Source organism: Artemia franciscana, chromosome 7 (assembly GCF_032884065.1).
Source record: "Artemia franciscana chromosome 7, ASM3288406v1, whole genome shotgun sequence".
NCBI classification, from domain to species: Eukaryota; Metazoa; Arthropoda; class Branchiopoda; order Anostraca; family Artemiidae; genus Artemia; species Artemia franciscana.
The window spans coordinates 35,615,548-35,631,940 of record NC_088869.1 but is presented as its reverse complement, the minus strand read 5'-3'; the positions used below and the strand labels follow the sequence as shown (position 1 = coordinate 35,631,940).

The window sequence follows — 16,393 nt, the reverse complement described above, 5'->3', positions numbered from 1 at the left end:
AACTGGGACTAGTCCGGATTGGCTTCTCCCTTTCAATTTATTAACATGCCAGTATAATATTTTACTATTATGCCGTCTAGCCGCATCTTCCAGATCCTCAGCAATTTTATCCATCGCCTCCACTTCACATCTCCTTAGTTCATATTTTAATGCTTTCTCCACTTTCTTTAACCTGTATTAGAATAGGCTATCGAGTTTAATTAATACAGATTTGTAAGCAGACATGGTAGTTCTTCCTAAAAGGGATAACAATGTTATTATTTTTCTATACCAGTATTTTTTTTTTTTTTTAGAATAGTAGAGAGTGCATTTTGAATGTAAAAATTTAAGAAATGGGAAATGTTCTAATAAAATACAGAGACAAAATAGAAAAAAAAAGAAATATGCTGTTTTTGTCCATTCGTTTTTTTTCCAAATATGATAATTGCTATTGTCACAATTGTGTAACACCCCTCCTCCTATTGCCTAGATATAGGCATAGGGGCAACCCTGAGTAATCACTGCTTCTGAAAAGAAAACACTGTAGGTGTAATAACAAAAGAGTGGTACCATTGAATTCTTATTCAAAATGTTCCAAATATAATGGGTGCTACCATAACAAACTATGTCTCCCTTATCCCCACTCCCTAATGAAGCAAGATATAGCCCTAGGCTATTTACAAACTAAAAGAAAACCCTATTATTATAAAATTCTTACTTTTTAAAATGCAGAAAGTTTCTATTCAGTAGATTTTCATGTTTCCTTCCATTTTGATTTTATGTTTAAATGATATACTTGTGAATGAATGATACTTTAATTACTGACAAACTTTCACAACATTAAACTCCCAAATTAATCTTTTGTCAGGTAAATTATAGAAACATATAACATTGTTGGTATATCATAAACATATAACAATGGTCCTGAACAGCCTGTCAGTTAAAATACTGACAAACTGATACATTATAGGATAAGAGTACAACTCTCATTTATTTGGGTTTTCCACAAAATGCTGCCACAAAGCTCTTTCTATAATGCTTGACTGTTGTATTGATAGTTTTTAGAACCAGAATTTTTGTGCTTTTGGTTGAGGTAAACAGGGCTTAGGTTGGCAATAAGGGGTGCAAGTAGATATTGAAAACGTTGGTTGAGGTGCAGATTATTCCTGAAGTTAGTGCAAATAGTAACACATTGGGGTGCCAATTTTGAATGGTGGAATTCTTTGAGGAGGAGAATGTAAGACACTTTGCCCTGACCATAATAATTTTCAGGGCTCTCTTCTGGATAATTTTTAGCCTATAGGACTGATCCACCAGAAGGCCAAAACGGAATACTAGGCAAGTATACTCAAGCAGTGGACAGATAAAAGATATGTAAAGGTAGATATGTGCTTTTGGGAATGAATATTTAGCAAATAGCTTAAGGGGGGTAATTGGCAGGAAAGAGACAGGCTTTGGAAGGTTATAACTACTGCACAACTGCATTTTGTTTCTATCCTTGAGCCATCTGTGTAAGCTTGGATGTAGTCCTGGTATTCTGCCAACTTTCCCAGAAATATGATTTTCGAAGAAGTAGCAGATGTTGCGGGTTTTGTTGAACTGTTACCAAAACATATTCTATTTGTGGTTACTGAAACTTCGCTACAGATATCAGGATATCAGCTATTTAGCAACTTGAAGCACCCAAATTGTTGAAGAGGAGTTGGTGTTTATTTAAGAGACATCATCCAGGTTAGTGTTGTAAATTCTTCTATGCTTGATATATCTTTGATTGAAAGTGTATGGCTTGACATCTCCATTGCTAATAACAAATTGTGTCTTGGGTGCGTCTATCAAAGTCCAAGTGCTCCTTCCCTTGAAGCTAGTGAATTGGCCCTCAAAACTGTTATTGATGAAATGGCATCTTCAATATCCCTTCCTAGCTCATCAGAGTTAATAATCATTGGAGATTTTAATTTTCCTGCAATTCGGTGGGTTGAAGGAACTGGACATTCTTCATCTAGTAGTAGAGACTCACCTTTTTTATCTTGCCTATCAAATAATTTTCTTCATCAGACTGTTGATAAGCTTACACACCATAGAGCTGATCAGAATCCCTCGCTGTTAGATTTCATCATATTGCATGATCCTGATTCCCTCATTCGAATAATTATTTACCGCCAATTTCTAGTAGCAACCACCTAGTTATTCTGTCTGTGTTGTCCCTAAATAGTCGTCCTCAAACTGAATTTCATCCTCAGACTGTCACCAATTATGAGGAAATACAGCAGGAACTTTCATCTGCAAACTGGTCAATGCTTATCACTGGTGACATAAATGAGTCTTGGTTAAATTTCAAAAACACTCTCCTTGCTCTTGAAAAGAAACACTCTAGGGTTATTTTTAGAAAACAACCTAAACACTTCCCTTCCTCACTGAGGAAGTTAAGAAGCTGATTAACCAGAAATCTAGAGCTTGGAAACAGTATATGAAGAAGAGGAATCAGGAGACTCTGTCAATTTACAAGGCAGCACAGAATTGTGTAACAGATTCTATAAAAAAACTGAAATCTGCTTATGAGAAAAAATTAGCTTCTGAAATCAAATTAAACCCAAAATCTTTCTGGAGACATGTCTCTGCTAAAAACACAAATCATCATATTATTCCTGACCTTGTTGACCACAGTTTACTAAACTCATCTTCAATAGATAAGGCTGATCTTCTAAATGGACAATTTGCTTAATGTCTTTTTTTTCTCGATCAAGCAAAGTAGCCAAAGAATTGATAGTTATGTGCAGTACAGACACTTTCTTTTGAAATTGCGTGTCTTTTGTCCATGATATTATGGGTGCAACACAAATTCATTCTGATATTTTTTATTTTTAATCAGAGGATCCTAGTCGAATGATGTCTGTTGCTGATCTACTTCAAAAGCGGTTAAAGATTTTGACGCAGTCTGGGGAGTTAGAAAGTGCTACAATCGAAGAACAGAAAAATACAGAAGGTGCTGTAAGAGTCATTTATCAAGAACAAGTTGAAAATCTGAGAAATTCAAGTCAGTACCCCCTTTTGAAAAGATCCAAGCATAATAATTACCTGCTTAATGGACTGCACCATCTTCCAGGAAGTTTTGAGGTACTATATATTTAGTTTATTAGTTTGAAAACTATTTAAATTTTAGAAAATTAAATATTGAAGAGATTTATAAAGGCATTGGCTAGATGAAGGTACATACTACTTGGGATGCTGTCCTGGATGTTACAAGCTATGGGGCGCTGAGATTCGTTGCCTTCATTGAAAGTTTTGTCTTGCCATTTCCTTATTTACCATAATTTCTGTTTGTTTAGAAATTCAAGTCTTATATACATTTCATTTGTTCTCTTTCAACTTTTAAATTCGCTCTTTACTTTTCAAATTAATTTAAGCTTGATTTTTGTCCCTTAATAAGTGTAAATTGTTGCAGTAACCTCTGGTAGAAGCTTCTTTCAATAGAAAGAAGTAATAATGTAGAAGCTCATGCATAAGTATGGACTGTAAGTTATGCTAGTTGCACATTGTTAACATATAAGGTTTTTATGGAAGGATTGATCGTATAAACTCTGGATTTGATTAGAAAATGGAAGTTCTGGTGCCCTTTTAAGAGTCAAAAGTAATCGGCGGGAGCTAGCCCCCCTCCCACACCCTATTTTCCTCAAATGCATCCAATCAAAATTTTGAGATAGCCATTTTGTTCAAAATAGACCAAAAGCCAAATAACTATGCCCCCTCGGTTGACAAAACCCCCCATAGCCTGGAGGTAAGGGTTTTAAGCTATGAAAACTGCCAATTGTTAACATATAAGGTTGCTATGGAAGGGGTGATCGTATAGACTTTGGAGGAGGCTCACTTGATTGGAAATCGAAAGCTCTAACTCCCTTTTTAAAAGTCAAAAGTGATCAGAGGTCAACCAGCCTCACACCTACACACACACCTTTTTTCTCCAAATGCATCCGATCAAAATTTTGAGATACCCATTTTGTTCAAAATAATCCAAAGGTCAAAAAGCTATGCCTCCTGGGTTAAAAAAACTCCCACAGCCCTGATGCAAGGTTTATATGTTTTACAAGTTGCCCCAGGGTAACATATAAAATTTATGGAAGGGGTGGCCGTATAAACTTTTGAGAAGGCTCATTGGATTGGAAATCAAAATTTCCAGTTCCCTTTTTAATAGTCAAAAGTAGTCAGAGGGCAACCATCGCCCCTTCCCCCAAAAACTTCTTTCCCCATATGCATCCAATAAAAATTATTTGATAGCCATTTTATTCAGAGTATTTCAAGGGCCAAATAACTATGCCTCAAGGTTTGACAAACCCACAACAGCCCCCAGAGCTAGGGCTGTAAGTTATGCAAGTTGTCCATTGTTAAAATATAAAGTTTTATGGAAAGGATGGTCCCATATACTTTGAAAAAGACCCATTCGAATAGAAATTGAAGATTCTAGCTCCTTCTTAAGAGTTAAAAGTGATTAGAGGGTAGCAAGGCCCTCCCAAGTGTATCTGATAAAAATTTCGAGATAATCATTTTGTTCAAAATAGTCAAAATGCCGAAAAACTATGCCTCCAAGGCTTACAATATACCCTACAGCCCTAAGGGAAAATGCTGTAAGTTCTACAAGTCACCCATTGTTAAGGTATAAGTTTTTTTTATGGAAGGGGCGTTTTATAATAATATCAAATAGCCATGCCTTCGGAGTTGACCCCCCCCCCTCTAGCCCCCGGGGCAAGGGTTATAAGTTATCTTATTGCTTGTTGTTAACAAATAAGGTTTTTATGGAAAGGGTGGCCGTATGAACTTTGGAGAGGAGCTCATTCGATTTGAAGTCATAACTTTCCATGCCAAATGAAAGATCTTAAGCCGAACTGGCCGGCCACAAACGAGACTGCATCCAGTCGAGAGAAAAGATGAAAAACTAAAATGACGCGGGTATTTCGCCTGTATATAAACGAGGCCTCTTCAGCACAGAAGAAACAAAGATAAAAAACTAAAATAAACTAAAAACAAATAAAACCGCCACCAATATTAATAAAATACAATTGTTGCAACTGATCCACGTAGGTCACAGAAGCCAATAGAGTTACTTCAATGAGAACACCAAAGTAGCTGAGTAAAAAAGTATAAAAATTGAAATGAAATTAATTGTTCTGTTGCAAAATAATCCTATTGTTAGCTATTATTGAAGCAATTCTTTTTGTCTAGTACGTAATCTCGTCCCCTGGTGATTTTGTAAAATCTTAATTCCCTTATTAGCTATTGGTTCATTTTTCAAAAGAATATTATAATTTGGGTTATTATTTAAATTTCCCGTATCTCTATTTATTAAAAGATTAAAAAACATATGTTTTTTTTTATTTCTATGGTCTCCCTTACCTACTGAGAAAAACCTCTATCATTAGAAATAGCCGTGGCCTCATCAAATTTTAAAAAATGTTCAGGATGAAAGAAAATATGTTCTGCCAAAGCCGAAACAAAAGTTTCAGGAGGCTTTCTGAATTGTAGAGTTTCTTCTATTGAGTTGTGATGCTCAATAGATCTTTCTAAAAATTATTGGTGAGTTCTACCAACATAAAACTTCCCACAAGAACAAGGAATCTTATACACTCCACTTACTAAATTTCCTTAGGTTAAATCCTTCCCAGAGTTAAGGAAACTACCTATTGGTCTCATCAATTGGAAACATGCATCAATGTTATATTTACGCAAAATTCGTTTAAGCTTCTCTCCCTAACCAGGTACATATAGTAAAGAAATGAAACTTTTAGACTCATTTAATTCTGAAGACTGCAGAACTCCAATTACCCTACTATTATGTTTAATATGTCTATTTTCTATTATTTTATCAATGAATTTAATTGGGTAACTATTCCAAATAAAATATTCTTCAATACAATAATTCAGATCCAGAAATTCCTGGGAACAAATTCTGAAAGCTCTATCCACTAGCGAAATCACAGCCCCTCGTTTCATCGAAACAGGGTTTAATAATCTATTTTATTATATTATCTATTTTATAATTTAAATAGTCTATCATTTGTTTGTTTGTATTCATATCTATCATTTGGTAGTTTTATTTGTTCTTAGTTTAGTTTCTTCTGTGCTGAAAACCGCCTCCATACATACAGGCGAAATATCCTTGTCGTTTTAGCTTTTCATCCTTTTTCTCTACTGGCCTCAGTCTTGTCTGTTGTTTTTCATTGAGTTTTTCTCTCTTTGTTGTTTTATACTTCCCAATCCCTTTTTAGGAGTCAAAAGTGATCGGAGGGCAGCCACCCCCTCACGCCCTTTTTCCCCAAATGTATCTGATCAAAATTTTTAAATATCCATTTTGTTCAAAATTTTTAAATATCCATTTTGTTCAAAATAGTTCGAAGGTCAAATAACTGTGTTAATTGAGTATTAATTAAAATAAGTATTAATTGTTTGTGTAGATATTGGTTTGTATCTTATATTTTGTTGTTGTTGTTTTTAGTTTTAGATCTTATAGATTATTTTATCTCGGCTATTTTAATTAGTTTCTTCAATATTTAGCACTGAAAATGCCTAATTTTATATAGGCGAAATATTAGTCGTTTAGTTCGTATTTTCCTTTCTTTGTACTGGCCATAGACTCGTTGTTTTCTTCTTCACTTTGAAATTTTTCTCTCTTCATTTTATCTTTGCTGGAACCTAGTAAAGAACGAACATCAAGCATAATGTCATAAACGCAAAAGATACCAAAAAATGCAGTTTTTTAAAGTCGAGATTGGAGGCTCTAAACCTCCTTTTAAGGGGGTTTAGACCTTAAAATCGATTGGCTATTTTAGAATTTCCACTCACAGGAATTTGAACCTTCTTAAAATACATACTTACAAAAAAAATCAGTTTTTTAATGAAGTATCCTATCTTATTTTTATCCAATCACATTTTACTCTTAAAAAGCGCCCTAGAAGTTTTGATATTCAATCGAGTAAGCCCTCTCCCAAGTTTTTAAGACCACCCCTTGTATGTTTTATTCCCTGCCAGGAATAAAAAGTGAACACAGAGGTCTCATCGTTCAAGTGCACCAAAATAGGCGCATTTTGATACTAGTCATAAACTGTCAGATAGATGATGAAAAGAGTTGACTGCGATTATTTCCTGCTGCAATACCTTAAGTGTCTGGGTCCAATTAAAGCTGTTTCACACATCATAAGCACCTGGGTTCAAAGAAAGCTCATTTGAGTAAAAAAAATGTTTATTTGCTGTTTTTCTCAAAAAATTCCCTAAGGAAATCTATGCTTCTTTTCTGGTAAAAGGATATGGCATTAGACTTTACAGTCCCTACCGGCGGTGCTGATCTCAGTTTCTTGGCCCTTCATCCAGGAAGTGCAATGGGGGTTGGGGGCCAACCATCCTGTGCTTTTGCACACCCTTCCTGTTTACCTTCCCCAGATTTCTTCAGGTACCCATTTAGAGCTGGGTCGACTCTGGCTAAGCCCACAGAGTCCCACCACTGACCCCCGTCCCAAACTGAACAATTGGGTGCACCGAGATTCGAACCCGCGTCCTCTCAGACGAAGGATCCTGAATCCATCGCACCAATCCACTCGGCCAGGACGGGGCCAGGACGGCTTCTTTTCTGGGAATATTTTCTTTGTATCCCTGTGCTGTATGCATTCGTTACTAGTGCAGAACAAGTGAAAATAGCACTGCAAAAAAAGTCTTTTGACTTTGTATTCTTTTTTTTTTCAGTGCCTCGATGCCAGCATACCATGGTTGTGTTACTGGATATTGCACAGTCTAGAACTGCTCGAAGTTGATATTTCCGTGGAAGATTCAATTGCTGTTGTCAGGCTTTTGAATAGGTTTCATTTTTTTTTAATTATGCTAATTTTGTATGTTATTTTATGCTATTATTTTTAAGTCAAATTCATAACGGAACGTTTGTTTGTTTGTTTAGTTGAGGCTGTTTTAGGTGGATTATAGTCAAAATTGAAAAGACTGTTTTTATGTTACGAAATTTCAAGTTATCCTATAAATTTTTTTTTTTTTTCAGTGCCTCGATGCCAGCATACCATGGTTGTGTTACTGGATATTGCACAGTCTAGAACTGCTCGAAGTTGATATTTCCGTGGAAGATTCAATTGCTGTTGTCAGGCTTTTGAATAGGTTTCATTTTTTTTTAATTATGCTAATTTTGTATGTTATTTTATGCTATTATTTTTAAGTCAAATTCATAACGGAACGTTTGTTTGTTTGTTTAGTTGAGGCTGTTTTAGGTGGATTATAGTCAAAATTGAAAAGACTGTTTTTATGTTACGAAATTTCTAGTTATCCTATAAAAATTTTTATAATTAAAATATTCCACTATAAGTGGATTATAGTCAAAATTGAAAAGACTGTTTTTATGTTACGAAATTTCAAGTTATCCTATAAAAATTTTTATAATTCCAAAAAATCTTGGCTCAAAGTTTTTTGAAGGCTTGTGATTTGGATTGGGTTTTTGGTGCTTCAAACATTCACCATTCCAGTTAATAAATTTCAAATATTAATTTTTTGTTGCTGCAATTATGCATTTGGCTCTCTTTCGAAGCCGGAAAAATTTATCAAGTATACACATCAGCCATATATTATTTCTTGCAATGATCGGGCTAGGATTTACTTGGTTGGATTCAGCTTTTCTTACATGGTGATGTCAATTAGTCCAGGAATGAAAAAAATTGCTCCAATTACTTTGATTTTTCAACGGCTGTTTCCGAACATTATTATTGTTTTCCATTTAAAAGGTCTAAATTTGACCCTCGAGACTTTAGTCTGAGTGTATTATGTTTTGTAAAAATAAATCCATTATGAAACTACATTAAGGAAAACTTAAAAATAGAAGATTCGAGAAATTCATTTTTCAATGAATAGAGATGTATTTACGATTAATTTATACTTTGTTGTTGGGAAAACTTAAACTTTTCTTTTCAAACTAAGCTCTATTTTGAATGCTAGGCTGGGCTCCGTAATCTCTTATAGCAAAATATAACTTTATTTTACGGTCTTTTTTTTTTTGCTTTTGTTTGAAGTGTTGAAGTTCTTTACTTACTCCCTAAATATTAGCATAGTTTTAATTCTTTTTAGATACATTGACAAATCATTAATCCTGCTGCATATCATGAGATGCTTACGAAACACTATAAAAAGTTATTACGAATAACTATAAAAAGATGGGAACTTTGAGAAAGTTAACTGAATGCTACAACCAATATATACGTAAGTAGTAATACTAAGATTGTACATTCGTTTGTTTCCAAACTTGCCACTAGCCTGAGACAAAAAAAATGCTACTAAATCCGTCAATATCGGAAAAATATAAAAATAAGAAAATGCACGACGTAACTTGAGTTGCGTCACCGTTTGAGTTTTTCGAATGTAAAATATTTGCTTTTACTTTTTAGGCCAAGAGGTATTGTGAAACACTACAATATCCAAAATAAGGCATACATGACGGCGAAAAAAAGAATATTCAAAAATGACTAACAATTTTACTGAGTCCAATTAATGCGGCGGCTCAACCAGACGCAAACGCCTAAATTTCTGTTTCTTTTTTAAGATGCCGTGATTGTTCTGAAATGGTGATGGCTAGAATTTGATGTCTAGCTAAGCACAAACTAAGCTTTAAGAAAAGAAAATTCCTATGGAAAGAGAATGAAAATTTCTCTAAGGTAGAATTGGTAATTTTTTTTACAGTAAATTGAATCTTTGCTGTACCGTCTACTTCTTTTTCTTTTCAGTCTTCAATCTTCTGATGGTGGGTTTGGTGGAGGGCACTGTCAGCTTCCTCATCTAGCTGCTACCTATGCCGCAGTATGTGCATTATGCATAATCGGAACAGAAGATGCGTATTCTTCTATTAACAGGTAAGATTCTTGATTCTTAGCTGCATTAAATTTGTTTAGTAGGAAGGGATATAAAGACATTGTTTCTAACCTGAAATGATCTAATGCTATATGCTGGAATAAGTTAAGAATGTTTCACTGGTATATTAGAGCTTTTGCAAGTCAGAAGGAACTATTTGTCTCCTGAAGCGAAAAGCTTTGTGGTGAACGCTAATTTTGCATATTAAAGAAATAAAATAAAGATGAAAATAGACTGGCTCACAGAAGACTGTGGAACAAATAGCAGAAATCATAAATATAAGCCCATTTTGAGTAGACCAATCGATAGACCTCTTCAAGCTCTTTCAAACCATATTCTTAACTCATTTATTGTAAGGTGTCCCATTCCTAGTCACTTTGTCTCGGTTATCTCGAATTTAATCGAGTCTTATTGATCAATATTATTGATTGCAATATTGATAAGCGTGCTGTCCCTGGATATTGTGAAGAACCAAAGGTTATAGACGAAAAAAAAGTACACGTGGAACGTTTACTTGTATTTGCCACCTAATAAAGTCATAGCTTCGGCCAAGTTAGGAAAGTGGTAAGAATATCTGAGAAAAACCAAATTTTTCTCTTTATAGATAAAGTCACTACTCGGAATAGACCAAATATCGCTGTTTTGGGTTAAATTCCGTGAAATCGGTTAGTGAAGTTAAATTCCGTTTCTTCACAGTTTATGCTTACTTTACTGCTCCTGTTTGGCAAGTTTGGATCGTTTCTAGTACTGTTACTTATCTGGGCCTTCTGATTGCATCAAGCCTTAAATTGACTCGTTTCGCTCTTGTTCAGCATTTTGCAAAAAAAAACCCAGTAGTTATAGATTCCATGTTGAGAGTAACTTGTTGTTTAACCGTTTTTTTTTTTTACTTGCGCACCTTTATAGTGTTTTTGTTACCCGGCACATTCTGTCGTTATCTCCCTTATGGCCAATATTCTCGGAAGGGGATAACAGAGTTCTTCGTTCTTAAAGTGCTATTCTAATCTTCCACTTTAGGCCAGAAATTCCAGAGAAAGCAGCATATAGAGGTACAGATACCCCTGTCATTGAAAAACGTAACAGATTTTGGAGTTCGCTTGATCTGAACCATGATTTTTACGTGTTAACATCACTCTTTACGTATGGTTTTTTGAAAGTGTAAAAATCTTCTTTTTTGACGGTATGATAATCTTCTTTTTTGAAAGTGTAATAAAAATTTTTGTTTTTGTGAATATGGTGTTATATTTCATTGTGTTTTCTTTTCTTTTTTCCTTATTTACTATTACTCCGTTTGTTAACTGTTGTTTAAGAATGGGAAATAAATCTGTTTCATTCATTCATTACTGGTTCTTTGTGCCTAGTCTATTGCTTTTACCCCAGTGTAAAATGAAACAGCTAGTGCCAAATGTGAAGAGGAGCTCTATGGGATAATAAAGTAATTGTCAGAATTGAAAGTTTTATTTAAATAGATATAGCACAAATTTTACATATCACCCTGCAACAAGGCAGACAGAGAGGTCGAACTCTGTGTGTTTTCTTTTTTTACAAGAAAGAAACAACAACAAAAATACAAACATTTCGAAAAGAAAGGGGGGGGGGGTAACTGGATAAGAAACTAAATGAAGATAGGGATAATAATGACCAAAAACTTTCAAAATATTAAAATAGCCCGCTACTGTATGCTGAAAGCGCCATCTTCAATAAATTCTTTCAAATGTGATCCAGTTCAAGCTCCAAAAATTGTAGGGAGGTATGTGGACTATCATCAAGTCCTTTCACCTCTTTGACTCCTTCATCGGAAAAGCTAGCCACTGGAAGCACTATTCTCCTCCAGTCAGCAAACAATCAGTAGACGCTGTGGGAAGTGCGGGTACCTGAGCTACCTATCCCCAGCAGTTTAAGACCACTAGCCCGGCCGAATACTTCCTACTCACTCCCGCTCTCTTCTGCACAATCAAAATCCATAAATAAATCATCTCCTTTTAAATTGACTTCTTCATTCTTTAATAATCACTATACAATGTTCCTCTTCTTTAAGATATCAATAGATGCCTTAAATATCTTACGATCAATCCCAGGACAGGTTAGGATTCATGATAGCTGTATAAGTATTTGGAATATTTCGTGAATTGAGGTCAGAGGAAGTACTAGGGATTAACACGGAAGCCTTTGCTGCTAGAGAATCAGCCATATCATTATATTTGATGCCTTTATGACTTGGAACATGTTGCAAATAAATTTGATTGCCTTTAGTCTTAAGATTAAGAAGCTATCTTCTAATATTATATAAATCCTTGTCATTGGCAATTGGCAATCAGCAAAAAATGCTGATTTGGAGTCAGAGAGACAGAGTATATTTTCAGATTCTATGTTATATTTTAAAGTGCATCCAAGGCCAGGCGAATGACACATAACTCAGCAGACAAAATAGAAGATCCCAATGGAAGAGGAGAATAGAGGTTCAAGATCAGGGATGGGATACATGCTCCTGCTCCAGCTCTCTCCCTCTGGACAGATCCTTCTGTATATATTTTTCTATGATTAGGGTACGCCTTTGAGATCTGTTCAGCCAAAATAGTCTGGATCTCATAGTTAGGAATCAGGTTTTTATTAATTAAAATAAGCTCTACTTGACAACCTGGTGGACTTATTTCCCACGGAGGGGACTCCGTGGGAATGTGATCAGCGATGGTGATTTGCTTTTGAATTCAGATAATAAATGTTCAGAGAGCTATTAACAAGTGATCAAGCGTAAATCGGAGATCTACTTCATGGGACATGCTGCAGATGAGGAATTGCTTGAGAGATTGGAGATTGCCTTCTTTAACTTATCTTTTAAATTGAAATAACTTCTGATGTTGGAATGTGATGGTCCAAGTTGTGAGAAAAAGGTAGCTGTGCTCATAAGCAAAGCGATGTAAGTATAAATTAAAGCTGATCTCTTACATGGACTTGTGTAAATGAAGTTTATCTATAACCCTTTCTTTTCAAAGTTTCTGGCCAGATTGTTACTGATTTGGTGATCCGCACATTTATTACTTATCCAGTATATGGTTGTCTAGAATCAAGGATTATGAAAAAACCCAGACAGAATTAGGCTTGCCTGGACATGCTTTTCTAGAGGACGTTGAATCTCGGTGGCTAACCCAAGTTGATACTTCATTGTGTATTCTCGAACAGTTCAATGCACTCCAGAAGTACTTTTTTAAGGTCAGTACGTCCCTTCCCAGTCAAAATCCATGATGAAGTCGAGTGACTGCGAAGAAATATTGGACTCGCTGAAAGATCTGCAGGTTAAAACTTTGTTTCTGTTTCGCGTTCTATTTACCAAAACCTTCGCAATTCCACTTGTGCATTTCACACTGCAAAGCTATTGACGCATACGATTTTTACCGAAGCTCGTTGCCTTGTGCCAGTTTTGATGGGCAGATGTGTGAAACCAGTAGTTCTAATGGAGGTGAAAAGAAAGAATCCGATTGAAACGAACATTTTTTACCAAAATAACTATTGAAAGTGTGGACGTTGGTGTCGTTCTCAAAAATTTAAGCAAAGTTGACGTCATGCACTATATGTTACAGGCAAATGGTGCCTGTGTTGTTGTATCAAAGTTTATTTTGAAAAAAATTGTCGCTGTCAGGGTTGATTTTAAAGTATTTTTGTTGCATCTCGCCAAAGAATATACAATTAGAAAGAGGTATAAATGATATTGCGAAGAGTGTTGCATTTGTTCCCTTTGAATCTTTTGTTGACAGGCTTCGCAATGAGTGGAGGTTGTTACAGTTAGACAATGATGATCTTTTTCTTGCCTTTTTTTTTCTTGCTCCTTTTCTTTTTCATGAAAGTGACATCTGATGGAGCGATCAGGCAGGCATAAGGACTATCGCCAAGGCATTGAAGTGTAGTCTTAGTCTTTTGCATGGCAAAACGGACGTTGAAGAGTGTTTTCGAAGTCGCCAAGAGGGCTTAGCGAAGATAACCTCCATGAAAGTTCAAAAATACTGTTATTTTCTGGATTAAGTTGTTGTTCCGCCAGATAAACTATACATCAATCGCCTAAAGTAAAACTTGTTGCACCCGTTTAATGAAAAAACCCAAAAGACAATAATGAAAAAAAAATAATAAATGAAGAGAATAAAAAGAATATCAAAGACATTGGGGTTGTTTAAGACTTCCTCAACCGGATTCAAAACAACCATTCAAATTGTTTTAGCGGTCATCTCATTATTTTGCATTCACTATCTTTAATGTAGATTGTTTTGTAATAGTGAAAAATTGTTTGTGACAGAAAGTGAACCTCCCAAAATGCATACTCTTGATGAAATATCCTATCTGAGATTACCAACCACTTGGTAGTTCACCCCCTAAAATTCTAAGCCAACACTAAAAAAAATCAAGCGGTTAAATGAATTATAAAATGTATGGGTGGACGGACAAATGAAAAATCCCTTTGCTTGAGTGCAGTTTTCATTTACATTTAAACAAATCTGTTGATCAAAAACCCTTCAAAAACTTAAATCTAAAGACTCTGTTGAGCAAACAAAGTTTTTAAAATTCCACTTATGAATTTGTTGAATAAAAAAAATAAGCTCTCAAAGCTAATAGACTTGAGAGTCCTTATTTTCTTCAAAAAAAGACAACAAAATAATAATAGCATCAAATTCGACTTACTAGTTTTCAATTACATTTAAACAAATCTGTTTGGTAAAAACAGTCTTCGCAAAACTAAATCTAGTCGAATCTGTTGAGCCAAAAACTCTACAAAAATCTCAGCGACAATTCTGGTGGTCAAATTTTTCTTTGAAAATATAACCCATGAATCTGTTTTGTAAAAAAAAAGTAAGGTCTATAAAACTAGTAGACTTGAAAGACTTATTTAAAAAATAAATGATTGCAACTAATTCAACTTGATTCTTTTAGTCTTTAACAAATGTATCATTAATCAAGTTTTTGCTTAGTTTATGGTTGCTCTACTTTATATGCCTTTCTAATTTCTTACACAAAGCCAGTGCTATTAACTTCAAATTCCTTTTTCCTCAAAATGTAAAGAGCATATTGCATTTTTTCATTTATATTTATAAGTATTAATAACTAGTTATAATTATAAACTCTAAATGTCAAGAGTCGATTAGAACATTTTGTTCTTAGTCACTAACTGATAGTTTGTCCAAGAGATATACTGAGGTGAATTTATTTTCGTTCATACACGAATATCCCTTCCTATAAAATTGTTCTGTAGGATCTCGTCCCCATTGATATTTGGAATATGTTGGCCAAAAATGACATATTTTAGCTGTCAGATCCCTCCCTAGATATTAAGAGTGTGTGTAAGTAGTGTAAAATTCAGTCGCGCTAACTGCTTTTATCTTCTTTTAGACGGCAACTCCTGTGTTTCCTGAGAAAGATGCATCAGCCAGATGGCAGTTTTACTTTACACGAAGGTGGTGAAGTGGATATCCGTGGCGTGTATTGTGCTCTAGCTGTCGCAAAATTAACAAATCTTCTGACAGAAGACTTGGCACTAAATACTGATCTATGGATAATAAGATGTCAAACCTACGAAGGTGGTTTTGCAGGTATTTTTTTGGCTTAATGACAAAGCAATTTCTAGACATAGCGCAAGTCATATAATTTCTTACTGTATAGGAAGTTGTTGTGGGTCTCTTTACCCCCAAAATTTAATAATTTCGAAATGAAGTGCATATTTTTTTTTTTGGTAATTTTCCTAACCTTCTATTTAAAGAATAGGTCAGATATTTTTGTTTTTCATAATGGAAGAGGCTCTAAAGATAGAAGGATTGATTCCAGGTGTTCCTTGTCCGTTCTGGGGTCTGTGAAACTCAAAGACAAAGAAAGGCTATAAGTTTAGAAAAAACATTTTATTTTATAGTTTAGTTTTTTCTCGTATTTTTTCTATATTTTGAGAAAGAAGTCTTCAAGTTTCAATGCCAATTTTTCCTTTGGAACTCAGCCCAAAGGTGGCCTAAAATTGACACAGATTGATTTTTTATTTATTTATTGTGGTCAAAGCAATATAAAATATTTGGAGAACAGGCCATACCTTTAAAGTTGTTGATTGTGTTCAATAAAATATAAGAAAAAATGTCGTCGAAAGAAAATACAATTTCAGCTCTTTGAATTGTCATTTTTATGAAAATAAGGCCATCTGTTGATTTGGTTTTGAAAAATACTATTTATATTAAAATATATGGTAAATACCTATTTTCTAGTCGTCACGAATCTTAAGTTCACGTTTTCTACTTTTAAGCGGTTTCTAAGGGACTATAATCTTTGCTATCTCATAATAGTGAAGCCCTTGACTGAGTGTGCTAATAGCAAGAACAAGTGGCATAGACGGTTTGAAAAATGTGGTCAAGATATACAGCGAACAAAATTCCTCAAGTTCTTAGTTTTGATTAAATAACCCATAAGGGGAAAAAGAAAGATATAATGCTCCAAATTGACATGAGACACGGTTATGGGAAATCCTGGAACGCGGCAAAGCAAAATCATTAGAAAGGAGATGAAAGATGAATTGTGT

The 16,393-nt window shown here is 34.7% G+C and overlaps 1 protein-coding gene across 1 annotated transcript in view; it reads left to right on the top strand.

The window, feature by feature from the left end:
• The window catches only part of LOC136029677 (protein farnesyltransferase subunit beta-like), a 37,725-nt gene that overhangs the window by 10,426 nt on the left and 10,906 nt on the right, over positions 1–16,393 (top strand). The window contains exons 2-6 of the mRNA XM_065708180.1: positions 2,849–3,093; positions 7,705–7,869; positions 8,009–8,121; positions 9,732–9,857; positions 15,229–15,428. Coding sequence (XP_065564252.1) covers positions 2,863–3,093; positions 7,705–7,869; positions 8,009–8,121; positions 9,732–9,857; positions 15,229–15,428 — 835 coding nt within the window. The 5' untranslated portion in view covers positions 2,849–2,862. The remainder of the gene's footprint in view (positions 1–2,848; positions 3,094–7,704; positions 7,870–8,008; positions 8,122–9,731; positions 9,858–15,228; positions 15,429–16,393) is intronic.